The sequence below is a fragment of the Eublepharis macularius genome, chromosome 1 (genome assembly GCF_028583425.1).
Source record: "Eublepharis macularius isolate TG4126 chromosome 1, MPM_Emac_v1.0, whole genome shotgun sequence".
Classification (NCBI taxonomy): domain Eukaryota; kingdom Metazoa; phylum Chordata; class Lepidosauria; order Squamata; family Eublepharidae; genus Eublepharis; species Eublepharis macularius.
Genome location: NC_072790.1, coordinates 50,408,110 through 50,435,878, shown reverse-complemented (window position 1 = coordinate 50,435,878; position 27,769 = coordinate 50,408,110). Strand labels below are relative to the sequence as shown.

Below are 27,769 nucleotides of genomic sequence, written 5' to 3'. Positions count from 1 at the left end.
AACTTCAGTTGGTGACGAAAGCTACAGCAAGGATGTTGACTGGAGTGGGTTGTAAGGACTGTATCACTTCAGTCCTGCTCCATTGACACTGGCTTCAGATTTGTATCTGGTCACAATTCAGGGTGCCGTTGTTGACATTTACCTATATGGGTTGGGACCAACATGCCTGAAGGACTGCCTATTCCCTCAGGAACCTACCTGACTCTTGTGGTTGTCTTCAGAGACCCTGCTTCGGGTGCCCCCACTTTCTGAGATTAGGCAGGTGGCAGCCTGGGAGTGGGCCTTTTCAGTCATGACACCAACACACTGGAACTCTCTCCCCAGGGAGATTCACCTGTCCCTTTCTGTTGGTGTCTTACACAAGTGGATGAAAACTTTTTTGTTCCCTCAACGATCCCTCCTTTGTGGCCAATGTTGTCATTGTTTTAACTGTTGTTTTTATGTCTTTGTATCCTTTTTAAAACTCTGTTTTTATTGTGTTTTTAGTTGGTTTTAATGATTTTAAAATGTGATTTATTCATGTTTTAGCCTTCCTGGAGGTCCTTATGAGGGCAGAAAAGTGGGATATAATTTGCTGAATGAATGAGGTCCTGGACTAATTAGACAGAATAAAAACTCACAGGAGAAATCAATCCACAATTTACACATATACCAAATAAATATTATTCAAAGTGCTCATGTGCTTCAAATTATCTTATCAATCCATACCCAACTCATACACAGTTTCAAGAATATTTCAAATGCCCAAACATAGGGGCTGTACATTCGTAAACATAGTAGAAAGGAACAAATCCAGGATGAACATCAAAGTCCAAAAGTTTAGTCTCTTTCATATAAAGCGAAAATGGTGCCGTATCTTCTTTATTTGGGGCCGGCTCACAAGCTCAGATTTCATAGAATCACTTCCTCAGGGGCGTCACCGTCCGCCGTAAACATTAATAAGGCATAAATCAATCTAGTAACCTGGACAAAGGCGGTAGTTCATTCTCTTGCGCCATGGACTAGACTAGTAGGCTTTTGTTCTCTAACGTGTGCAATAGACATCAGCCTTTTGTTGTTTATGGCGCATGCTTAGTGCTCATTTAATCGTTTTGGATAGGAAGTATGTGGGTGGATATATTTAACTGACAAAAGTATTTTTCTTTATACTTGGTGACAGGCATTCAGCTACAGCTCTGGGTTGGGAAATCCCTGAAGATTGGAGGTGGAGTGGCTGGGGAGGACACGGTTTGGGGAGCGGGTGGACCTCAGCAGGGTATAATGCCATAGAGTCCACTCTCCAAAGTAACCATTTGCTTCAGGGGAACTGACCTCTGTTGCCTGGAAATCCGTTGAAATTCCAGGAGGTTGCCGCTTCCTGCCTGGAGGTTAGCATCCCTACCTTTGACTGTGAACTTTGATTTTAGAGGGAACAGGTTGAGGGTCTGTGTAGAACTGTGCTGAGAATAAATGGTTGGGGAATTCTCTTGTTTAACTAAACCTCAGTGTTCTAGTACTGAAATGTGGTTGCCTGTAAGTTCCGCAGTAAGCTGTTCATTGAGTCTCAAACATAATGGTATAATCTGAGGTGTATATTTTCATCTTGTGTTATGTGGGGTGCCTTTCCTAATCCTATTTGCATCCCCATATCTAATCTAAAATAATCTGTTTGAGATTCTTCACGCTTTGCAGTTTTTCAAGCCTTCTTGGGGGAAGAGGTGCAATTAATAAGGGATGGAGAGAGAGCTCTTTTCTTCTGATCTTAATTATTTGTCCTTCCTGAATCGTCTTCAGTGCAGTCTTTCAAAGTTCATAGCATCCTGGATTGACTGGGAGATGATGAGCTGATTAGGAATGGAGAATGAACGCCCAACCACACTTATTTCCTAATTCTAATTCCCCTCCTCCAGGATACACAAGAACTGTTGGGCAATTTCAAGTTGAAATTAACATCTTTCAACTTGGATCTCCTCATCCTATACCCTCCACCACGATTTCTTCTTTTATTTAGGCTTTGTTCCCTTGCTAGCTTTGTTTTTCATGCTAGTGTTCCCTAACTGTACAGTGTTAAAGTTGCCTATCATATATTTCCTCCAAAAATCTCAGGGCAGCAGATATGGGGATGCTGCATTTCATCCTATTTCGTGTTGGGATAATACAAGGATTTCAAGGAAGTGAGTTTTTCTCCCCCTTCTGTTTTATGTTCTTTTTTTGGAACTGACTCTTAACTGCCTCCATTTTTCTATCTCCTTGTAGGCAGTCAGCATGCTCAGCCCTCATCCACTGTTTTGGGTCTGTTGTTTGTTTAGCAACACCTCTATCTTATATGTGAATGGCCCTGTTTCATTGCTGTGATAAATTCTAGATCATAAAGCTTGCTAGTCAAGGGAAGAATGATGACAGTGGTGTGCATGGAGCTATCAGAATTATTAGTGCAATGTATTTACCCTATAGGAAGATGATCCTAAATGCAAGATGTGTGTTATGTGCTGTCAAGTCGCTTCTGACCTATGGCAATCCTATGAATTGAAAGACCTCCAAAACATCCTATCATTAACAGACTTGCTCAGATCCTGCAAACTGGAGGATGTGGCTTCTTTTATTGAGTTGAGCCATCTCGTTTTAGGTCTTCCTCTTTTCCTACTGCCTTACACTTTTCCTAGCATTATTGTAATTTCCAGTGAGTCATGTCTTCTCATGATGTGACCAAAGTATGATAGCTTCAGTTCTGTCATTTTAGCTTCTAGGGAGAATTCAGGCTTGATTTGATCTAGTACCCACTTATGACCCTCCCTCTAAAAGGTTATAAAACAACAGGTTTTTTTATTAATGTACATTCTTGCAACTTGTATGCAAATTTAAGACAACCTGCTATTTTTCTTGACAGCATTCCTGAGGAAAAAAACTGAATTTCCTTTCAGGTCAAAAAGGGTATTTAAAACAATGAGCTAGAGCTCTGTGTTTCCGAGCCATAGTGCATGCTGGTACTGGTCCTCAGAGGAGACAGGATTTATTGCCCATTTTCTCCCCTTCTGCTCTTTGTTGCCTCACTCTGGGCACCTTGTTGGATGCTAAGGAATTTCTCCTCAGCCCTATCTGGTGAGGGCATAAATGCCTCTGAACAGAGACTGCAGTAGTTGCTCATGTGCCTCCCATGTGGTATCCTGGCCTTGACTTCTGCCCCTGTCTCTGATAGCATGGCAACTGGCTCATTGTTCTGATCTCACCTGACGGGGTGGAATCTTGCTGCCACTCAGAAAGTTGTCAAGATGTTGACGTTCTTTTTTTTTGGTGTCGCTGTCCATCTCTGTCTCCCACTTTGGAGCTTTCTCTCTGGCCATGGCTGGACTATTGTCAGCTAAAGTGCCAAAGGGTAGGACTTCTCCCTCTTTGGAGTGGCCAAGCTGCAGTAGATGAGCTCCTGATAATCTGAAACGTTGTACACATGTTGAATGTACAAGATGTTGTTCTAGGAAAGTCTGAAAACATGCCATTTGTGTACTTTTCTTTAAAATTGGGAACTTAAATGCCTAAGCTACTTTTCACATTTGTTAAAAAACTGAAATTGTGTAACACACAGTCCTTAACACTAATTACTAATTGCACAGGGGTAGAGACGCTTGACTTTCCTTGGTGAATTACCTTCTCTTTGCTGGCATGTTGGCCTGTCTGCAAACTTGAGAGGGGTTTGCTATATGGTGTACTATAAGCCTCTGTATTTTATATTTTCTATAGGAATAATTGGAGTAGCCTTGGGTGGAGTAAATATGCTCTTCCTTAAGTTCTTAAGTGTTCCAGTTCTGTTAAGTATGTAGTCAGCCATATAATTTAAGTTGTTTTTTTTAAAAAAACTTCTCTAAAAGGAGGTCAAGTATACTAGAACCTGTTCCTTTAAAAATGCTTTTGTATCCCAGTGAAATTATATATTACTTGAAAATTAACTTTCAAGTTGTTACATTTCCAAATCATTACCCTAAAATTAAGCTGTGTAGCAGGTTTAATGTTAAAATTTAAAAACATTTAAACCAAAAATGGTTTAACCCCTGCTTCCTTCTCTCCTTCCCACCCACCTTTTCTGCCCCCTGTCTTCCGCTTTCCCCCTCCCTCCAGCAGCCACCTCCCTATTGCTCAGTTGTGTGGTGCTGGTTGAGCCAGGCCCAGTTGCATGGTTGGGAACCTGCAAGGATGTATGGGGGGTATTTCACTTTTCAGTCTCTCCTTCCCAACATTATTTTCCGTTTCCCTCCTATAAGTCTCCATATGCTCATCTTTTTCTACTTTCTTCTCTCCTTCAGACCCCCTAAACACCTTTTATCTGCCCCCCAATTTTCATCTACATTTATTATTTATTAACTTCATTTATACCCTGCCTTCTCCTCAGTGGGGACCCAAAGCAGCTTACATCATTCTCACCTACCTGTTATCCTCACAACAACCCACAGAGGTAGGTTAGACTGAGAATGTATGACCTGTCCAAGGTCACTCACTGAGCTTCCACAACAAAGTTGTGATTTGAACCTGAGTCTCTCAGATTCTACCCTAAAACTCTAACCACTACACTACACTGGCTTTGGGAGAGGGTTGCTGCTGAACAGTAGCAATCAGCCAGGCCTAGAGAATCATGCAAGTGATGTGATATCAAGTTGCTGATGGTTGCTTGTGCGCATGACCTCAATAAGTCAAAAGCCAAAAACAGCCCTGGAAAGGGCCCTGATCCCTCTCCCTGCCTTTTACTGATAGAAACCAAGCCTGGAATTATGGCTAAACTGTTATGGTTGCTTAGCAATAGCCACTGAGGGCATCTGATTAAAGCTACAGGTGCTCCTTTTATCATTTGGGGTTTTTAAAACTCCCCAATGTTTTTTTTTTTTTAAGATTTCAGAGTGTTCTGCAAATCTAGGGCATTTTTCAGGTATGTAGGAAGATCTATCCGTTCATGGTTCCGGTCTCCAAATTTAAGTTTCCTCAGATCAAGGCACTTAGCTATTAGTATATAAGATTTATTCCTTGTAAGTAGCTAAAAATGTCCTAAGAGTGCAGCAGTGTTAGGAAATTACTCACTTAGCATTAAGAAATATGAGGCTGTTACTTTTCCTGTTAATCTAGATTAGGTTCTTCTATCATAATGAGGATAGAAGCTTTGAAGTAATGTGAGGGTGGGTGACAAGCTAAAGTGAGAGAAAGAATGAACTATACACAACAGAGTAGGATAGGCCAGTCCATCTCAGGAAGCTGCACCAGGTGATATAAGAGGCTCTGGGGCTGAGAAGTGAGGAGTGCATCTCAGTCTGGGTTCTGTTTCACTCTTATGCATGTAGATTGGATTGCTAGCTGAGAAGAGGAGTGGGCCTTCCAGAGGACCTAATATATTAAGTATAGGTTTTGAGTTTTAAAAACTAGAAAATCTTCCCGGTCTAGCATTTGCACTGGTCCACAGCATGTACTGTGATGTCACAAGCAAAAGGCGCCTACTCGCATATGCTCCTTTCCCCTGTACGTCATGTGCAACATTGCCTGGCTTTTTTCTTTCTCTAGCTCTAGAATCTTAGCTGTGGAAAGGTTCTGTCAGGATTCCCTCAGCTGAAATCCTGTATTCACTCTGTCCTTTAAAAGTTTAAGAGAAAGAGATTACCTGACTTTTTTTGGCAACATATTCCACTCTCTGACTTAAATGGGGAAGGGCTATGATACAATTCCTAAATGTCCTGTTAGGCTGAAACGTAATCCCAACAAAATGGTGGTGGTGCTGGTGGTGGGAAGATCTGACCCGGGAATGAGGATGTCTCCTTTTCTGGATGAAGTGGCACTCCCCCTAAAGGAGCAGGGTTGTAGCTTGGGGGTCCTGCTGGACCTGCTGTTGGATAAAGAGGTGGCAGCGGTGGACAAGGGCACCATTCACTAGCTCCAGCTGGTGAGCCAGCTGTGTTCCTTCCTGTGTGGGAAAGATCTTACCACTGGGGTGCATGTGTTGGTAACATCCAAATTAGATTACTGCAGCATACATGAGGCTGCTCTTGAAGACTGTCCGGAAGCTACAGTCGGCGCAGAATGCTATGGGCAGAATGTTAACTGGTGTGGGTCATAGGGACCATATCGCTCCAGTCTTGTTCCATCTACGCTGGATCGCAATTTGCTTCAGGGCCCAATTCAGGGTGCTGGTATCGATCTTTAAAGCCCTGAATGGTTTAGAGCCAGCATTCCTTAAGGACCACCTTATCCCATATGAACTTCCCTGTCCACTCTGGTCATCTTTGGGGGCCTTATTTTGGCTAGACAGGAGGCAGCCCAAGAAAGGGCCTTCTTGGTTGTGGCACCAAAACTTTGGAACTTCTTCCCCGGAGAGAATTGTCTGCCTCCCTCTGTTACTGTCTTCTGCCAGCAAGTGAAGTCTTTTCTGTTTCATTTGGTGTACCCTCAGTAAACTCTTATTGGCCTGGTTGTGTTTTAATTTTTAATTGTTCTAATGTCTGCTGTTGCCACCTTGGGACTCTCTTTTGGTGGGAAAGGCAGCATATTAATGTTTTAAATAAAAAAAAAATTATAGCCTCCTTGTTTCCCTATCTGTTACAGCATTATTGCTTCCTGTTACGTGCTTCACTTCTAATTTTTAGTAGGGGTAGTGATCTAATATTGAAAGAGAATGCTGTTTCAGCTTCATTTCCTTAGGAATGATGCCTTGACAGTGGTCATTCAGTTTGGTCAGTTAGCTGAACATTATGTTTCTTTTGCATCCTGAAGGAGAGACAAATCCCCCACTTACATTGTCCTTTTTAAAAAGATTTGAAAATCTGTTCATTTCATATTTGTGGGATAGCAATGAAAACAGCATGGTGACATCCTCACCATAGAATTTTGCTTCATGACTGTTGTCCTGAAATGTATGAAGATCACGCTAAACCCTGATGTGCAACAGTCCTGTAATGCAGGTATTTCTTGTTTTGCAAGAAAAGGCCTTCAGGCAGAAAGGTTACTTTTTTTAAAAAAAACTTGCTGTTCTGAAAGACTGTGAGCATAAGTATGGCTTATGAAATGTTTACTCATGCATGTAAATGTTCAACGGAATCACACAAGCCTTTAACTCTGGGTGGGCTCTGAGAACGTGTATGTTTAATCGAGATGATTAAAAATGAGAGTTTTGAGTGGGTGTTGTTTTGCCAGAAATCTAGATGCGATTAATTTTATTATACCATAATTAATAGCCTTTGTTTCCTGCAGCTAGAGTTTTTGCCCCCTTTTTGTGCCCCATTCAATAATTCATGTGTGCACACAATAATTTCTGTTACCCCCAATGAGACTTAAACACATATATATTATGTGTAGGCACCTATTTGTATGAATACTGATGATTATACAGTGGTTCAGTTCAAATATCATATGAAACCATGGTTTCGTTAAACTGGTTAGTGTGTACAGGTAAGTTGAGTACTTCAAAACAGGATTTGTTTGTTTGTTTACACCCCATCTTTTTTCTCCAATGGGGACCTAAAGCAGCTTACATTATTCTCTTCTCCATTTTATCCTCACAGCAATCCTGTGAGGTAGGTTAGGCTGAGAGAATGTGACTGGCCCAAGTTCACCCAGCAAGCTTCCATGGCAGAGTGGGGATTTGAACCTGAGTCTCCCAGATCCTAGACTAACACACTGACCACTACACTACACTGGCTGTCTAATGGTTCGGATTGATTTACAGTGCAATCCTAGGTGGAGTTGTACCCTTCAAAACTCATTGAAGTCAATGGGTTTGAAGGGTGCCGCACTGCATTATTAGTAGTTGCAATTAGAAAGTAATCGTAAGCAGGTCTACTCAGAAACCTCCTCAGGTATATTCAATGGGCCTTACTCTCATGAAAGTGTACTTAGGATTGCAGTGTGCATGTCGTTTGAGGGGGAAGTATGAACACGGAGATCTTCGATTGTTCTGTGACACTGCTTCTGCCACCAGCCAGGTCTTAGAATGGGAGGGACACAATAAAGGCAAGGTAACCAGAATTTTTCATAGCCAACCAAAGTTTAAATGATTTTAAACTGAGTCCTTGTTTCAGAAACGTGAAGTTAATATAAATTAAGCATTATGTCCGAGTCATTGATTTTTGGTCATTGTCTTCCACAGTCATTTACTGAAGTCAAATGCTTTCTTGGGAGAAAGGTGCTCAGCAGTACACACATCCTGCCTCCTGATTTCTCAGCAAATTGACGAGAAAGTAAAAGGCAACAAGAGTCTATTGTATAGCTCGAAAGGTTCCTACTGTGTTACCTCCTTTAAAGCCTCGTACAAATCAGAGAAGATCCCAGCGCTCCTCTGAAAAGCGCAGAGGGCTCTGGGGGAGTCAGTGCGGGGAGTGGGTTAGGGGTCGTAACAGATTAATGGCTGGCCAGTCATTGAAACAAACATTACGGTCATCCAGGTCAAAGTCAAATCAAATCAAAGTCATTTATTATTACAGCACCATGCCAGAGTAACATACATCTAGACAATAGTAAAATAGGCATTAGTAAAATAGATTAAAAGTTACAACGAGCTATAAATAGTTAACAGGGTATCTACATACATGCAAACATGTTAAAGTACCCAAGTGGGACCTGCAAACAGGCCTCATCCCTTAGCCATTTTGTGGGCATTCAACCAGTCTTTTCAGGTGATGTAGCAAGCAGCACAGAATTTGGCAACATTAATGGTGATAGACTGGGATTTGTCAGATAGCAGGTAATTGATACAGTTAGATTGTGGCCAGCCTGGCAATGCCTTAGTTAGCGGTAAGATGTATTTGGCGCTTGGAACCTGGTACCAAGGGCATCTAAAAAACACGTGCTCCGTGGTTTCGACCTTCCATATGTCACATTGACAAAATCTCTGCGCTAGAGCGATCCCCTTATACCGACCTTCTAGCACTGCGGAGGGGAGTGCTGAGCTCCTAGCTAATGTAAAAACTCTCCTGAGGTGGCTACTTGCTGGGAAGCTGGATAGGGTTTTATGAGCTCTTACCACCTTGAATAAGGGAACTGGAAACACATTGTGTATGGGTCATCCAGGTCACTGGGAAGATTGTTTCTTCCCCAGCCTGGAATGATGGTCTTTAAATGGATGCAGTACCGGAAAGCCATCACTGAACATTGTACAACTTTATAACTGATAGATGAACATTTTCCTATGAAGCAATTTCTGTACTATTACTAGCAGTGTTCAAAATATTGTAACAAAAATGTTGCTTCAAGTGTGGTTAAAAATTACAAAGCAATTATAGTGGGTTGGATCCTACCAAACTTTTTCTGCTAGTGGAAGAGGCATGTTTCTCCGATTCCCCCTTTGTGCTCTTCTTGGGGATCACCGTTCCCCGGGGGCAGCATTTTGGGCTGCAGTAAGAGTGGGCAGGTGAGGAAGTTGCACTCTGCTGATAGCAATCCTTTCCTCAATGGTAATTTTTAGCAGGACCCAAACCAGTATTTATTATATGTTTTGATTTTTAAGGTATTAACTGCCAGACTTAAGTTTAAATGCCTGTTTAAAATGACCCTACAGAACACAGCTTGAAATGTTTATTAGACCTGGATTTTTTTTTTTAAATCAATCAATTCTTTGTTTTCTCACCCTGGTGGATTCTTTTTCACTGCTGATGTTTTGTGGGGAATACATCCCTTTTTGTTTCTTTTACTGGACTGAGTTTAATAATGTTAAACACAGAATTAAATTTTTACTGCATTAAAAATCTGAATAGCCTCTTGCGCACATTATGAAACACGTTCCGATGAAAACAGTGGAACTTTTAAATCTCTTATGTTGATGTTCTTAGAGTCAGTGTGTAAGTTATGCTGAATTTTGACATTTTTCAAATAACCTTATTAACAGGTATGAAATAATTGTCTTGCTATTATAAATAAGACTTTGTGTCTATTATATACCAGTGAAGATCTTTCTTGAAGTAGTTAAAAAGGAAATTGGCAAAGTTATGAATTTACACAGCCATGAGAAGCTTAGATGACAGTAGATCTTTAAAGTTTTGCATTCTTCATGTAGCTGTACTTATGTTTTGGTTAGGTGTTTTTGAAGAAGGCATAAGGAATTTTGAAGGTGGAAAAATCTGTCATTCAACATAATTTATGCTTTATGAGAATTAGCACTTTGCTGGTTTGAATCCTGCTGTTGTCATGAGCTCAGGAGGAGGCCTTGGGTAAGCCGCTCCTTTCTAATATGTCAAGAAGAGCAGTATGCAAGTGTAGTAGTAGTTGATGTTAGTTGTATAGGGCACATTGTGTACTCAGTAAAATGATAGCTGTAGTATTGCTGAACAAGAGGTGTAGCAAGCATGACTATTAAAACTTACAAACAACTTAAAATTGATTTCTATATTTTGCTTTTCAGTCTTGGCCTGTATATGAAGATGTTCATAAAAAAATGCAGTCCCTTGCAACATACTTGGAGCTGCCCCGTTTTCCAGATATAGCAGAGGACAGCTTCCTTCACCCAAACATTCTCTGCATGAAGTATTTAATGGAAGCCAACTTGCCTGGTAAGAGTACATTGTAGGGTTGGCAGTAGCCTGGAGAAAAAAATGCCCAGCCCATTTAATAGAGGCTTAAAGTGTGTTAATGGGCAGTTTTCATGGCAGGGAGGTAAATAGTATCACCTGATAAATAATATCCTATCAAGCCACTTTTATGACTTCTTTTCTCTCCAGGTTGTTGGGTGAGGTGTGGTGGAGTAATCCTGAACCTTGAAGTGTCCAGTTGAATTATCATTAATTTTGTTCTCAAATCCTTTCCCCAGAACAAAAACTGAATGCTGTTGTCTTTTTTTTAAAGCAGTCTTTATGGCATTTATAGTGGCACAGTCTCATTTTCTTTCCATGTGTCTAGAATTCTAAACACTTCACTGACTTCTTATGGGCATCACCTTGAGATATTAAAGCCAGAAATTCAGGAGGCCAAATGTTCCTCCTAGCACAAACCCAGGCACCACACTAACAATTTGCTCATATTTGTTGTGCACATGGATTATAAATGAACAGTAATGAAATATGCCAGGACATGTCAAAGCAAACTGCAAAGAAAACAAAGCAAAAGTCATAATGAAGCAATTCTGGTACAGATAGGTGCTGTAGAATCCAGCCAGTCACACACTACATCCTTTTTAATATTTGCCACTTTTTGTTGCTGAATTTAAAAGGCAAGAGGGGAGCTAGGGCTCATGTTACATTAGCAGCCACTGGTAAGTCAGCACCTTTTGTGCTGCTTATGGACACCATAGCATTGAAGGCCTCAGGGTCTTGAGTTCTGACACCCGTGACTGAAGTTGAAACTGCAAGTTTTGTAAAAACAAGTTCACCTGCTTTTGAAATAGCTGTTTATAGGAGACCCAGTATAATGCAGTGGCTAGAGTATTAGGATTGCACCTGGGAAGGGCAGGTTCAAGCTTGGCAATAAAACTTACGGGATAGCTTTGCGAAAACTGTATGAATGCTAGAAGGAGCTTTACTAGATCAGACTGTCTATCTTTGAACAAAAGTTATAAGTTTGATACAAATTAGATACTTGTAGGGTCCCTTACGGTGCAATCCTGTATGGTGTGTGTGTTATGTATTGACAAGTGGCCTCCGACCTATGGTGACCTGATGAATGAAAGACCTCCAAAATGTCCTATCATTAACAGACTTGCTCAGATATTGCAAACTGATGGACATGGGCTTCCTTTGCTGAGTCAAGCTATCTCGTTTTAGATCTTCCTCTTTTCCTACTTTTCCTAGCATCATTGTCTTTTCCCGTGAGTCCTCATGATGTGATCAAAGTACGGTAACCTCAGTTTTGTCATTTTAACTTCTAGGGAGAATTCAGGCTTTTATTTGATCTAGAACTCACGTATTGGTCTTTTTGGTCGTCCATGATATCCACAAAACTCTCCTCCTGCACCACATTTCAAATGAATCATTTTTTTCCCCTATCAGCTTTCTTCATTGTCCAACTTTCACATCCATATATAGTAATGGGAAATACCATTTGGATTATCTTGATCTTGGTTCCCAGAGAGACATCTATCTTTAAGGATCTTTTCTGTCTCCCTCACAGCTACTTCTCCAACTTCCAATCAATCTTCTTTTGATTTCTTGGTTGCAGCCTCCCTTTTGGTCGATGATTGAGCTATGAATAGAAAATGTTGAACAATTTCAATTTCCTCATTGTCAGCTTTAAAATTGTGTAATTCCTCAGTAGTCATTACTTTTGTCTTCTTGGTGTTCAGCTGTATTCCTGCTTTGGCATTTTCAACTTAAACATTCATCAGTAGTCGTTTCAGGTCATCACTATTTTCTGCTAGGAATGTGGTATCATCTGCATATCTCAAATCGTTAATTCCACCCATTTCACCGCCTTCTTCTAAATCTAATCCAGCTTTCTTTATGACATGATCTGCATAGAGGTTCCCTGTCTGACACCACTGGCAATTGGAAACCATTCTGTTTCCCCATATTTTGTCCTCACAGTAGCCTCTTGTCCAGGTTGTGCATCAAAACAAACAGATGTTGTGGCACCCCCATTTTTTTAACACTATCCATAACTTTTCATGATCCACATAGTCTGTAAAACTGCTGTAGTCTGTAAAACATAGGCTGATTTTCTTCTGAAATTCCCTGCTATGTTCATTAGCCATTGTAAATTTGCAGTGTGATCTCTAGTGTCTCTTACTTTTCTGAATACAACTTGAACATCAGGCATTTTTCATCCCAAATATGGTGGGAGTCTTTACTGTAGAATTCTGAGCATCACTTTGCTTGCATGGGAAATTAATGGTCCCATAGTTGCTGCACTCTTTGGCATCCCTTTTCTTTGGAATTGGAATGTAAACTGAGCCTTTCCTGTCTGTGGCCCATTGTTTTGTTTCCCATATTTGTTGACATTCTTAAGATTTTAATGGAATCAATTTCTGTAGCTTGAAATAGCTCTGTTGGTATTCCGTCTACTCCAGGTGCTTTGTTTCTCCCAATTGCTTTGAGTGCAGCTTTTACTTCACCTTCTGAGATTTCTGGTTCTTTGTCAAAAGATTTTTTTTCAAAGATATCTGTCATCCTCCAATCTCTTATGTATAGTTCTTCTGTGTATTGTTCCCATCTTTCTTTTATTTTGTCCTGATCAGATACTGTGTTTCCGTATGGAATTAAGCTGGCCTAAACCCACTGAGATCAATACTCACAAACTGGAGCAGCCCTGAATAGGACTTTGTGAGGTTTTTTGCTGATAAGATCTTGTCTCTCCACTGCGATTTACCAGCCACAGTTGATACAGTATGTGAACTAGAGGCCCCTTGGCCATCTTCGGGGCAGATATTTGATCGTTTCAGCCCACTTTTTTGGGAGGAGGTGGACAGGGTTCTGCAGGTGGTGCTACCTACCACATGCCCCTTGGACCCGTGTCCGTCATGGCTGGTAAAAGCCAGTGCCAGCGGACTACGGGATTCCATGGAGGTGATTGTTAACTTATCCTTGAGCTCTGCAGATTTTCCTAAGGCACTAAAGGAAGCTGTGGTACGGCCTCTCCTGAAGAAACCATCTTTGGATTCTGCTGATCTGCTCAGCTACCACCCAGTCTCAAATTTGCCATTTCTGGGTAAGGTGGTTGAGTGGGCAGCGGAGAGACAACTGCAGAACTTCCTGAAGGAGACCTCAGCCCTAGACCCCTTCCAGTTCGGTTTCCGCCCAGGACATGGGGTGGAGACACTGCTGGTCGCCCTTACAGAAGATCTCCGCAGGCAGCTGGATCGGAGCGGATCGGCGCTGCTGATTTTATTGGATCTGTCAGCAGTGTTCGATACGGTCGACCATGACCTTCTGACCCACCGCCTCGCCGATGTGGGGATACGGGGGACAGCACTACAGTGGCTAGTCTCCTTTCTACATGATCGGGGACAGAGGGTGGCGCTAGGGGCGAGGCTATCATCTCGTAGGCCACTAGAATGCGGTGTGCCACAAGGAGCGATACTCTCACCCTCTGAGCCTGTGAAAGCGGGGAGGGTGGAATATAAATATAATAAATTAAATTAAATTATTGTTCAATATCTATATGCACCCCCTTGCCCAGCTGGTGTGGAGTTTTGGGCTTGGGTGTCACCAATATGCAGATGACACCCAACTTTATCTGTTGATGGACGGATAGCCCGGATTGGCCCCAGATGTCCTGGAGCGTGTTTTTGAGGCTGTGGCTGGATGGTTGAGACAAAGTCGACTGAAACGGAACCCTACGAAGACGGAGATCATGTACTTGAGTCATGGAAATGTGGATTCGGGACCCCGGCTTCCTGTGCTAGATGGGGCAGTGCTTACACTGGCTCCGAGAGTTAGGAGCCTGGGGGTGATTCTTGATTCCTCCTTAAAAATGGAGGATCAGGTCTCAGCAGTTGCCAGGTCCTCTTTTTACTATCTCCGTCAGGCCAGGCAGCTTGCCCCCTATCTGTCATCTCGCAACTTGACTACAGTGGTCCAAGCAATGGTCACCTCTAGACTGGACTACTGTAACGATCTCTACGCTGGGCTTCCCTCGAGCCTGATCCGGTGGTTACAACTGGTGCAAAATGCAGCGGCGCGAGTTATCACCAAGAACACCAATATGGGAGCGTATAACACTGGTACTGCACCAGCTGCATTGGCTACCCGTGGAGTACCGAATCAGGTTCAAGGTTTTGGTACTAACCTATAAAGCCGTAAGTGGACTGGGACCATCGTACCTGTGGGACTGCCTCTCCCCATATGAGCCCCAGAGGACTCCTCACTCGAGCGATAAACATCTGTTAAAGATCCCTGGCCCTAGGGAGGCCTGCCTAGCATCGACCAGGGCCAGGGCGTTTTCAGCCCTGGCTCCAACCTAGTGGAACACTCTGTCTTGCGAAACCAGGGCCCGGCAGGACTTGTTATCATTTCGCCGGGCCTGCAAGACGGAGCTGTTCCGCCAGGCATATGGGTGATGCTGGGCGGTGCCCCTCCCCCCAGTGGGGGGAGGTGAGTTTCTGTGCCCTCCCGCCCAAAGTCATCTCACATCGTTATATGATCGTCTATAGGTGAATGTATAACGTGCTGCTATGTTTGCAATTTTGATAGCTGTATTTATATGGTGCCAGTGTTTTAAATGAATGATTTGTATTATTTATATTTTAAATGGCTATTGCTGATGTATTGTGTACTGTGTTTTAAATTGTTGTAATCTGCCCTGAACCCACTTGGTTGGGGAGGGCGGACTATAAATCTAAGTAAATAAATAAATTATTAATGTCAACATCAGAATTTAGATCTTCTTATCTTACTTTATAAGTACTTCTTACTATGTATTCAGCCATTCAGAAAGCTTGAGTGTTTAACCATGCTTTTAACCTCTATGCTCCTGACTTGCTTGTCATTAAGTAAACATAACTGTTACTATAACTATATTATTCAGCGTTTCCAGTTCAGTGTTTTATCTTGGCCATATGCTTTATATACTATAGCGTTAAAAACAAATAGTTACTACTTGGGTTGAGTGCAGAAATTTCTCTTGTAATATTCAGTGTTAATTTATTTGGAATCTGCATGCTGTGCTAACACAGTGTTCCCAATCATTTAACCCTGAATGAAAACAGGCTGTGAGTTTGATTCAGCCCCTCCCAAATTCCCCTTCTCTGCCCTTCTTGGTAATAACTGTAGTGCAGCTTTGTCTTTGCCTACTCTCATACTCTGTTGAGCCCCGTGGCTGCAGTACTGCAGTCCAAGCTCTGCTCCGAACCTGAGTTCGATCCTGGCGGAAGCGGGGTTCAGGTAGCCAGCTCAAGGTTGACTCAGCCTTCCATCCTTCCGAGGTCGGTAAAATGAGTACCCAGGTTCCTGGGGGTAAAGTGTAGATGACTGGGGAAGGCAATGGCAAACCACTCAGTAAAAAGTCTGCCAAGAAAACGTCGTGATGCGACATCTCCCCATGGGTCAGTAATGACTCAGTGCTTGCACAGGGGACTACCTTTACCTAGTCTCATACTAATCACGGTTAGCTTTCAGCTGGGATTTGAAGCTGGTTCTTTAAAGATCTAGTTAAAATTAACCATCATTAATGTTAACCTTGGTTCTGACACGGTGCTACACTATGAGAGGGGGGAGAGTTGGCACAGGAAAGGGAAGGAGAGTGGATCAGCAGCCACTTTTCCTACCTTGCAACTGTGGTTAAGAAATTGGGAACATTATAATAATAACAGTTCATTGGTATACCACTTTTCTGGACAAATTATGTCTGTATTGGCCCTCTGTCTTGTAACGTGTTCGTGCTTACTTGCTATTTTAAAATCACAAAGCTCAAACTGATTCAACTTGAGTGTCTGTATTGTGCTAGATATCTTAAAATAAATATAAACAAATATTGCCATGAACGAGTGTGCAGCAAGGAAGGAAAGTATTGTGAAATTTGGCCTTATTAGGGCTTTATGCCCTAATAACTAAGTGAATTAATGACTTACCTATATTTGCTTTAAGCCCTTCCCCCGCAAGCCAAAGGTTTATTCATACTACTTGTGGAGTGTTCCTGTTTTCATAGAGTTTTCATACAGTCTTATTTGAACATGTTTTGGTGATTTCACATTCAGATATCTGTACAGGGAAGGTTGGAAAGTTGAAATGGGCAGCCCAGTCTTGCTGTGGAGGAGTCTGCTAGTTCATGAGTGGCACCACTCGTCACTGGACCATTCCCAAAGGTGAAACTGCACAGACCAGGGACTGGGCAATTGCCCCTGCAGCAGGTCAGCATGGGCTGAAACTGCACAATCATCACTAGCAACCACGCTGTTCACAGGTGCGATAAGACTTCATAGGTGCGATGGCACAACCAAGATGAAGAGGAGGGAACCAACCAACCACAGGGCAGCAGCTACGGGGAGCTGGTCCTGGAGAGACATGGGGAGAGTGATAGACCCATGCAGCACTGGGCCATGCCTGTGGCCTCCACCAGATCAAATGGGGACAGCAACATGGGGAGGGGAAGGAGGCACCACTATCCCACATGTGATCACCCGAAGCATTCCATGTCCCTGGGCCCATGTGGGCTGAGCCCACTGCATGCTGTCCCAGGAACACAAGGCTGGCCAGAAGCACCTGGCAATCAGCAGTGGGACTGCCTTCCACCACCGTGGCCGTATTGATGAATTTGGTTCCCAGGGTTGCCCTCACTAGAGGAATAGGAAAGAGGCTGCAGCAACAGCCACCAGCCACTCAAAAATAATAACACTTTGTAAACCGCTCTGAGTGGGCATTAAGTTGTCCTGAAGGGCGGTATATAAATCGAATGTTATTATTATTATTATTATAAGATGTTCCTTGAAGCGCAGCAAGGCCGTCCAAACACTGCTGACTCTGGGACACAGCATGCCTCCATTCATGTCTGTTTCCAGCAGCTTCTTCTCAATGGCTGCTTACATGTATGAGAGGATAGGGGCATATCTTGGAAATCTTGATGGTCTGCAACATACTATTGTTCCCAGATCTTGCTGCAGACCAACATGGTTACTCATGTACATATTTCAGAATATAGATGCTAACAGCCTCTCTGGAAACTGATGAGGTAGTTGATTCATGCCATTCTTGTAAAACTGGAAAAGTGAGAAATATTGTTTCTTTGAATCTTGGAAAATACCTGTGCAGTGATATGAGGCTTGCAGCTACTGTTAACAGTGTGAAAGTAAGAATTGAAATGTTTTTTTCTCAAAAAAAAAGTTAAATTAATGTTAAAATAGCCTAGCCCGTGGACTGTTAGTGCCAATTCTGAACAGGACTGCACAGACACTGTTTCAGCAGTGTGTAATAATTCAACAAGAATTAAATTTCATTGATGTCAAGTCAGGCATTAAGCTATCTCACACTGAAACCGACTAAAGTGATGGCTTTTGGCTGAATTGTGCCCAAAATGATCAGCATAAACTGAAGTTACTTTATGCATCATGTTTAAGATTCCTGATATGGGACTTTTACAAAAGTATAATGTTGGCTATGTTTCAGATACGGTTCAAGCTGCTCAGGTAATACTTATTAAAGCTATTTCAGCATTAATGGGGAATTCTCTAGTTTCAGGGCAACCTCCATCCATTTCATGGGCACACGAGTTGGCAGAGTGCGGACTCTTAAAGAGATCTTTTTGCTGACTGAGACTGTTGTGTTCTATGAGATGTTCGGTTGTTGTCCTCTGCCTTGCTTAAAACACTTGCTTCTCCATCATAAGCATCTTGTGACTTGCAGCCAAGTTCTACTTCCTTCTGAAACTTCAAGGGTTCTTGGGATTTGCAGCCTTAGGGGCTGCTTCAAACATTGCATAATTATTACACAGAGAACAATTTCATGTGAGGTATTAGTGTGCAGCCCATGCGCAGGAGAGCTGCATGCGAATGTGCAAGTTTTTTCACGGAACATGCATTTCTGAGTAGGAATTTTTATTTTGAAGTAGTCCTCAGTTTGTTTGGTTTGTTTGTTTTGGTTTGTTCAGATGACATGCACAATTGGACTTGTAGAGTCGTCAAAAAAATTGGTATTGGCGAAGCAGACTTTCTGACACTTCAGCCTGGGAATAAATCAGTCCGGAAAGTGAAATATGATATTATTGCAGTAGCTGTTGTCGTAGTGGTGCTGAAAATTCTTTTCTTGCTGGATGACCAGTTTGAATGGTAAGCATTAATTAATTACTATATAAACAAAGAAACCATACTTTCATGAACACGAATATTCTTCTTCACTTCCATTAGCTAAACAGATGGAGTTGGGTTAAGTGAAAGCAGAGGTACCCCATACTTAGTAGAAGTGTTCCATTGTAGCACTTGAAATACTTTCTGCCTCTCTTGTAGTCAAAGAAACATTATTTAATACAGCTGTAAAATTGTCTGATTTTTATTGTGCACCGGGCTGATTGAAATGTTACATCCCGTGCAATAAAATCAAACCTTTTGGTGTCTTGACGCCCAAAGCAAATAGTATGGAGCGTTGGTTCATAGAAGTGGTTTTGGGTGGCTAGCTCACAAGGCCAAGTTAATACTTCAGTGAGACCTCAGGATTTAACTTTTTTAGACTATAAATGATGGGCCTTGTCTTTCTTGTTGAGAGTAGTTCCAATTTTTAGTTTATTTGAGTAGTTTAGAAAGTGGTAGACTGTGATCCTAAGAATAGTTCAGTGGTAGTAAGCCCCACTGAGTAAAATGGAACTTCTGTTCTGAGTAAACTGGCTTAGGATTTCAATAAACTGAGGATATCATTAATATATTATTTTCAGGCAGCTGTCGAAGCACGCTGAAGAAAGAAACAAAAACAACCAAGAAGGTACCAAGCATTTCATTGGAAGCCTAATATAAGTTTTGTGATGCCTGCATGATGTTTGAGTATTTGTGAGAAAGTTTTATAGGTTTATTCAGTAGACTGCAGGAATTTAAAAAGAAAGTCAAATGTATGGACAAAAATGGAGGGTATCTGTGCATCAATTGGGGCATTTGATGTTTGAATATGGTTTTCAAACTGTATTAGAATGATTGTCAACTTTAAATCTTAGGCAGGAACAGAAGGTGTTAATAAATAACTACAAGAGAATGAAAGAGAAATCCATGATTGGCCAGTGCAGATGTTTGTGTTAAGGGATTGGGAAGGGTTGCTTCCTCTTGCACAAATTTCCCACTGGTTTTAACCATCATAAGTGTTAACCAACAATTCTGACATCTTCCAACTTTTGCTAAATGGTAGTTCCCATTCATCTGAGGTATCCTAGGGTAGGGAAGAGCATCTTGCCTTGGGGCACACTGCAAAACACATGGGCCGAATCACCCCTTAGAGAAATCCAGTGTGGATTGGACATGTGAGTTTCTGCCAATAAAAACAAGCCCTATCGTTCTACACAGGGATATTCATAAAATAATCAAGAAACAAAGCTTTTCCTTTAACCACAGGTTCAAGAAAACCCATATTGATAATACAACATCTTAAAATATTGTATGCTCGGGCTAAAATTAAATTCATTGAGTAATCTTGAGTTGGCCACTGCCTCTATCAAACTGATTTTGCATGGCTAGTGTGAAACTACGGCTGCCATCCTACGTACACTTTCTGGAGAGTAATTGAACACAGTGGGACTGACTTCTGAACACAGCTGCTTAGAATTTCTCCCTACAATATTACTCTCAGTTCTGTGAAGGAAGAATGGGGTTCAGATTAATAAACAAATATTTTTTCTTAGGCTGTCCAGTTTTTGATATCAGAAAATGGTACATGGTTGTAAAGAAGGCTATGGACTTGGAGCAAAAGAAACTGGAGGAAGAAAGAGTCAAGTAGGTATTAAAAAGTGGCTGACAACCCTATACGTTCGATTTAGAGAAATATAGAAATATCCTTTAGTTTCAAGAGAGGAATGAGTTAGGTGCATAAAGAACATGAGTAACTCCAGAAAACCTGAACTGTCATTGGAAACTTCCTGAAGAATCATTGTTGCTGTAACTAAGTTACAAAGTAAAACACCTCTAGCTGTTAAGAACCAGTAGAAAAGAGCAAGAGTTCATTGGCACCTATAAGACTAACAAAATTTGTGGCAAGAGATCTGAAGAAGTGAGCTATGACTCATGAAAGCTCATACCCTACCACAAATTTTGTTAGTCTCATAGGTGCTACTGGACTCTTGCTTTTTTCTACTTTAAAAAATCACATTATTATTCTGTACTTACTTAAAAATTGATCAAACAGAAAATGTTCCTACACTTCACAGTTCACTAATCAGCCACAGTGGTACTGATTGAAGGGAAGTTATTTTTGCATTTGTTAAAGGAATAATAAAATTTAGCAGGTATCATTGCTGGCTTAGTTTGTAAGATTTTTCTAGATCCTCGTCAAGGATAGGACTGCCTTTCGGAATTTTTATATGTAAAGAGTGCTTTCCCCCAAATATTTCAACTTTTTCATCTGCAGGTATTTATGGAAATGTGAACAACCACGCTTTCAGTCAGCCAGCGAAAAGTCTGTAGTTCTCAAGAAAAGGCGTATGTGTAAATTTTTATGCTTATCTCCATTCCCTACAATATTTGCCATGAAGCTTTCTCTGTTGCAGCATAAACCCAAGCAAAAATACTTCAGACTGGATTATTATTACATCTTGCATAGGACAGAGGGTGGCGGCCAGCAGTGGCAGGGAGCCCGCCTTCCTTCCCAGGAACTTTACTTTTACCTTAATGATACTACTCATTTGGCCAACAGGCCTTGGACAGTGCCACGCTAAATACAATAATTCACAAGGAACTAACACTAGAACTGCCTTTATCATTTTGCCCTGATTTTTTTGTCCCTGTGGAGTATGCTAATTATATCTGGTGAAATCTTTTTGAGATATTCTAAGACTGTTTCTGGCTCTCTTTTTAAAAATACAAGAAAGTGAACAGTGATACCATAGGAGAGAGAGAGACAATGCCAGAGGCCTGTTATGTTCACGTAGGTAGTCCAGGAATTAGGATGATAATCTTTAAAGAGGAGCCTGAACTCTTATTTCTTCCTCACGTGAATTCTCCTCTCACCTGTGCATAGTAAAATAGCGCTGTATTATAGTGTGCCTTTTGTTAACTTGCATATCATGAGACACCCATGTTCTTCAGGAGGTATTATAATTGTTATTAATGTTTTACAATTAACCCCACTTAAAGACGTTTTGCAAATACCATTGAATAGCCTTTGTACATGTTACGAAGCATTTGTGTGTGTGTGTGTAAAGATCATAACATTCTTAAAAACACTTGTAGCTAATTGATGGTTTTTGCTTTGTTCAGAGATGGTAACAGTCCTTCAAAGACAGTTTCGCTCATTGTCGGGCACCATGGAACCTACTGAGAAGAAAAAACCTTCAAGTTTCCAGTTTCACTGGACAGAAGAAAACCTGGAAAGGCCTTGTTTTCATGGGCATAGTCTGGATGGCATTTTGCGACAAACGGACCACGTTCTCACTACTCTGAACAAAGATTACTGGTTGTGCGCAATGGAACTGTGCAAAGAGAAGTAAGGATTTGCCGCTTGTGAAATGTGTGTGGGTTTTGAAAACCCAGAGGCTTGGAGTGACTTTTTGTGAAAGGCGGGATTGTGGAATGTTTAGGTTTGACTCTCTGTTGCACTTTGCATCTTTGTGATGAGTCTGAAATAATTGCAGGTTCATTACATTTTGTTTTGATTTTAAAAGAAGGCCCATCATTGCATAGTTTTTAGAAGGTTGAGAAATGAGCATACAGACATTGCATCAACATTGCAGTGAAATGCTGCTGCACTGTTTCTTAGGGGACCCCCTCCCCCTTTCTGTCCTTGTGTGTACTTAGCTGGCACCCGATGTGTGGGGGCACTTCAGCAACTGTTGAGGATAAAGGGTATTGCAACAAGTGATACACAGGCTATGCAGCGTAACTGGGAAGGAGGATGTGCCATCAGTCACTGTTTGTGGCAGAGGTCCTCCTGTCTTGCTTACATGTGTGGGATGCATTGTCCTTGTATCTCCAGTAGGAAGAGCAGAGGTTGTGGTTCAGGGTTTGTGTCCTGAGGTGTAATATGTGTCAGAGCTCTGAGCAAAGCAGTGTTAGCAGTATTCTGTAGCGGTGGGCTGGATCCGGACTAAATTGGCAATTTTCATCAATTTCCCTTCCTGCTGTAAGACCCCCTCGTGTTATTCCTCAGGATTCCCTATCCCTACCAAGAGCAGAATTTTATGGAGATCAGTGGGCTGCAGGGATGGGGGAGGAGGAAATGTCAATTCTGCCACTGGAAAATTTAGTTTGGATCCAACCCAATATTTGTTCTTATCCTTAGCTGTTTGTGCAGTGTCCTTTTTCTAAAGTCCCATCACAGCCAGAGAGATTTATTTATTATTTATTAGCAAGATTTGTACCTCACCTTTCTGCCCTCGCAGAGCCACCAAGGCAACTTACACATTCAATGTGGCCCCATGCTGTGCATTGCAGTTGTGTATATCCTGGCTGGGCTTTATATAGTGCTTCAGAAAGCTGAGATTAGCTGCAGACTTTGAGCCAAGCTACAAGTGATGCCTTACACAGGTTGGACACTTGTCAGCTTCCCTCAAGTTTTGATGGGAAATGTAGGCATCCTGGTTTTACAGCTTGGCTCTCCATTACAGCTGCAAGACCAGGATGCCTACATTTCCCATCAAAACATGAGGGAAGCTGACAAGTGTCCAACCTGTGTCAGGCATCACTTGTAGCTTGGCTCTTTGTGGATATCCTAATGTGCACCATGGTTGGGTAGGCATAGCAGAAGGTGGGGAGAGGAGTTTCCCCCCCACATCCATTGAGTTTGGCGGCAGTGTGTACACTTATGCCAGCATTTTCATTCATTAAACATTGTGGCGGCCCCAGGGGCAGGACGTGAGATTAAAGGGTTTAGCTTTCCAACTGAGAGCTGCTCCTATCATGATCCCCTCCCCACCGACACCATCCATATCTGGCCATGGTGTACCTCTGGGTTATATCTAAATGAGATTCAGGGTTCATCTACCCATTTCAAAGTCCTTGTTAATTGGGAAAGAGCACAGGGACTGTGTATCACGTGTGCAGTGCAAGTTTGGTGCCTTCCTGGCTCTTTCCTGTTTTCGACCACTGCACACAAGGAGAAGCACCTTCAGCCTCCCCGTCACACATCACACACAGTTTTTGTGTTCACAAACTGACCCACGGAGCTGCTGTTGGCTACACTGCAAAAATCACTTTACATGACTGCACATAAGTTTCACAGTGGCTCCAATATTGACTCCATTGGGTGGTTTGAGGACACAAAAACAGTGTAGGGGAGAGAGGCTACAGCCACTTCTTCCTGCATGCTGGGGTCGCAAACCGAAAAGAGCCATTGTGCATCTTGGAGGCAACAAAATCCTACCACACACATGATACAAAGCACGTTACAAAGGCTTTAAGTTTAACAGGTAATAAATAAATGATTGAATATTGAGAAGGTAGCGTATATGAGTTTGATTGTGAAACAGAGACATGGTTCATGTATGAAAGCAAAATGTGAATCACAGCATGGTTTCAAGATATGAGAGTATTGCTCAATGTGGTGTATTAGCTTTTCAGCTGGTTCTGTGCAGAAAGGGAGCTGAAATGTTAAGTTTATATATATATATATATAAATATATATATATTCACATATATATATGTGAATGATTTACTGAATTCATACTAGAACCAGGGCTGAATTCATGTGTATGTTTGATGGCATTGACCAAAGAATAGTTGAGGATAAAAATCTGGTGTACTCTTGACAGTTCTTTAAAATCTTTATTGGCAAGCCTGTAGACTGAGTAACCCATGATGAAACCCGAAAGCTGGGCTTTCCAAGGCATCTTTGTAGGGCTAAAAGGTGCTCTCCATAGTTTGCTGCGGGAAGTACATACCATCCTTCTTCCAAGTTTTCCCTAAGAAAACACAGATGACTTGTTTATTCCAGTATTCTACTCAGGCAGGCAAAACTGTTTATACTGTTGCTCTTCACGTAAGAAAATGGATGTGAGGTCTGCTGCTCTGCAGTTGTTGCTTGTGGGAGTATAAATCCTTTATTTCAAAGCCTGGTTATTATGATGGAACCCTGGTCAGCTTTGCAGCCATACTTAACATCAATGCTGATAAAATCCTTAATAACTGGTTACAGTGGGCAACAGAATTTGCTTGGGAAAGCAGCTGGGTTTGACAAGAGATCTGCTATGAGTTTCTCTACTGTGGTTAAGAGACCCCCAGATTGTAGCTCTTCACTGGATTTCAGCTGTCCTGTCTGGCAGTTTTAATTGGTTGGAGAGAGGATGCCAAGATCTGTGTATGGAAACAGAGGGGGAAAGAGTGTGTGTTAAATCTCAGTTTTGCTTTTATTTTATCTTGTTTTGTTTATTATTTTATTCATGTTATTTATAGTTTGCCTTTCTCACTGAGACTCAAGGCAGATTACACAGTGTAAGTCCATATATCATCAGCAAGGACATTCAATAAACAATGTAATAGGGTATACAAATGCATATTTGCAGAGATTTGAAAACAAGAGCTGAAACAATGCTGAAACCTAGCATAAGCACGTCTAAACCTGATATACTAAGCAATGCAGAAACTACTCAGTAGGATCATACTTACAGCAACAAACAGTAAATAGTAATATGGTCTGTGTTCTCTATGCCAGTGAATCTCTTTGAAACCATTTCCTTACGGTACAGCCCTCCTGAGTAAAAAAAGCCCTCTTGAATAATTGGGTTTTGCATAGTTTGCAGAAAGCCGGGAGAGGGGGAGCTGTCCTGAGCTCTTCATGTAGGCCATTCCGTAAGGTTGGGGGCCACCACAGAGAATGCAATGCATACAGGCAGCTGTTGATTATGCCCATTTGCAAGGGGGGGTATCTGCAGAAGGCTCTGTTCAGATGAGTGAAGCTGCCATGGCAAAACCATAGGGAGAGAGCCGGTTCCATAGAGGGACAAAGGCCACGAAGGGCTTTGTATTTGATAGCCAAAATCTTAAACTGACCCCAGTAACTGATGAGCAGCCAGTGGAGTGACTGCACAATGGGAGTAATATGCATGTTTCGTCTAGCTTTTTATAATAATCAAGCTGCAGTGCTCTGCACCAACAGGAGTCTCCAAGTTGGACTTTGAGGGTAGACCTATGTAGAGTGCATTACAGTAGTCTAGTCTTGATGTTACCAGAGCATGAATCCTGATGGCCATATTGGTTGTGGCGAGATAGGGGGTCATGTTTTGAGCTAAACTGAGTTTGAAAAAGCATTTTTGCAGCTTCATTAACTTGCTTCTTTAGCAGCAGTGCTGGATCCAGTATAAGCCCTAGATTCTTAACTGAGTATGCAAGGGTCAACTGAACCCCATTGCAAGTGGGAAGCACAATGTCCTTTAATATCTCTGACTCCCCAACCTGCATCATTTCTGTCTTGTCTGGGTTCAATTTCAATTTGTTTTCTTTCATCCATTTGACCATAGCTGTCAGGCTGCGATTCAAGACTTTTACTACATCACTAGGGGATTTGGGTAGTGAGATACAGAGCTGAGTGTCATCTGCATATTGATGGCATCCAGTTCCATAGCTTCGTATGATTTCTCCTAAACACTTTACGTAGAGGTTGAATACATGGGGGATAAGATTACAACTTAGGGGACCCTGCAAAACTATTCAAACACGGAAAATAGCTGGTCTGCAATAGCAACCCTTTGAGCCCATTCCATGAGGAATGATTTAAATCAGTTCAAGGAACATCCCGATACCTACTTCTGCTTCCAAACGCCTCAACAGGATGGCATGGTCTACTGTTTAGATGGAGGAGGAGCAACAAAGGAGCATGGCCTTTGGCTATACTCAGACAGAGGTCGTCCACTAAAGCCACCAGAACCCTTTTTGTCCCATAGCCCAACCTGAAACCAGACTGGAAAGGGTCCAGAGCATGAGAGTTATTCAAGAAGACCTGGAGTTGGTCTGCTACAGCTCTTTCAATCACTTTGCCCAGGAAAGGGCAGATTAGGAGGACCAGAGTGATAACTGACTACATTGTTTTTGTCTCTGGATAATTTTTTCAGTAGCGGGTGGATAACTGCCTATTTTGAGTAGCCGAGGGATGGTGTCTTGAGTTAGTGAATGATTTGTAATAGACATCAAGGGCTCATTTATATGGTCTTTATGTGATTTTAGCAACCAAAGTAGACAAGAATACGGTGCATGAGTAGTGGTCTTCACAGATGCCAGGATTCTATAACTATCTATCACTGTAACTGGATCAAAATTGTCCATACGCAGACCAGAAGGTGTATTAAGCATTTCTTTTGCTTCGTCTGCATTATAGCGGGCATCCAGATCACAGCATATTTGTGCTATTCTTTCAGCTTATGGCCAGAGGCAACAATTCTACCCCTCTGTACTCTTCGGGCTGTTATCCAGAATGCTTTTAAGCTACTGCTGTCGGATTAGCAGTTGCCTGACTTGCTTGCTGAATGTGTATTAGTACAAGCCCCTTGCCTTTATATTGTATATTGAGCCTTATATTTTCACATGCCAGAACAAACCATGATAGGCATCATAAATCTAGCTTTTTAAAAATATTGCTGCTTATTCCTGAACTAGGACTGTGGTGATAGTTTTAGTCCAAACGTGCTCCTGAGCTGGAATGATGCCTAATTCATACGGACAATCAGTGGCATGGGAATTCAAACAGCTGGGAAACGGCTCCATGTATCAAATGCTCCATCGTTTCTGTATGGACGTGGCAGTATTCTTATTGCGCTGCTGCAGACTGCCAAGTACCATGATGGCTTGCTGTAGCAAAGTAAAACAAACACCCATGGAGCCTCTGAATGCCAACTGCTTGTGACATGATCAGCCCTCTTGCTGCTTGGATTGCCACTGTTGTATAAGAATAGGACTAAGGATGAGCTGGGTTGAAGATCTTCCTCTTTCTTGGGCTCATATATCCTTGTTTAAGTTTCTGTCCCTGAGCATTAGTCACCTAGTTCATGGGATAAGAGGGTAATAAGGCATAACAAGGTGCTTCACAGCAAAGATTATAAAGCCCTCGTCAGATTACAAGTGCCATATAAATGCTTAGCGGTAACAAGAAGGAGCAGCCCAAGAGTTCTAGTTTGCAGGAGTGATGTGGACAATTTGAGTCAGAAAAATTTCCAATTCAAATTTAAATGTTTAAATAATGTTAGCAGTAGAAGGCAAAAATACTATCTACAAAGCCTGGACCATGCATTGGTTTTTGTCAATGCTTCATACTCCACATTTAGCCCATCTGACATGATTGATTTGCAGTGCAACAGGCCTGAC

At 41.9% G+C, this 27,769-nt stretch overlaps 1 protein-coding gene across 1 annotated transcript in view; it reads left to right on the top strand.

Annotated features, from left to right (window-relative positions):
• The window catches only part of TAF1B (TATA-box binding protein associated factor, RNA polymerase I subunit B), a 60,338-nt gene that overhangs the window by 31,832 nt on the left and 737 nt on the right, over positions 1–27,769 (top strand). Inside the window, exons 9-14 of the mRNA XM_054994544.1 lie at positions 10,337–10,484; positions 18,442–18,619; positions 19,219–19,265; positions 20,170–20,260; positions 20,892–20,962; positions 21,740–21,965. Coding sequence (XP_054850519.1) covers positions 10,337–10,484; positions 18,442–18,619; positions 19,219–19,265; positions 20,170–20,260; positions 20,892–20,962; positions 21,740–21,965 — 761 coding nt within the window. The remainder of the gene's footprint in view (positions 1–10,336; positions 10,485–18,441; positions 18,620–19,218; positions 19,266–20,169; positions 20,261–20,891; positions 20,963–21,739; positions 21,966–27,769) is intronic.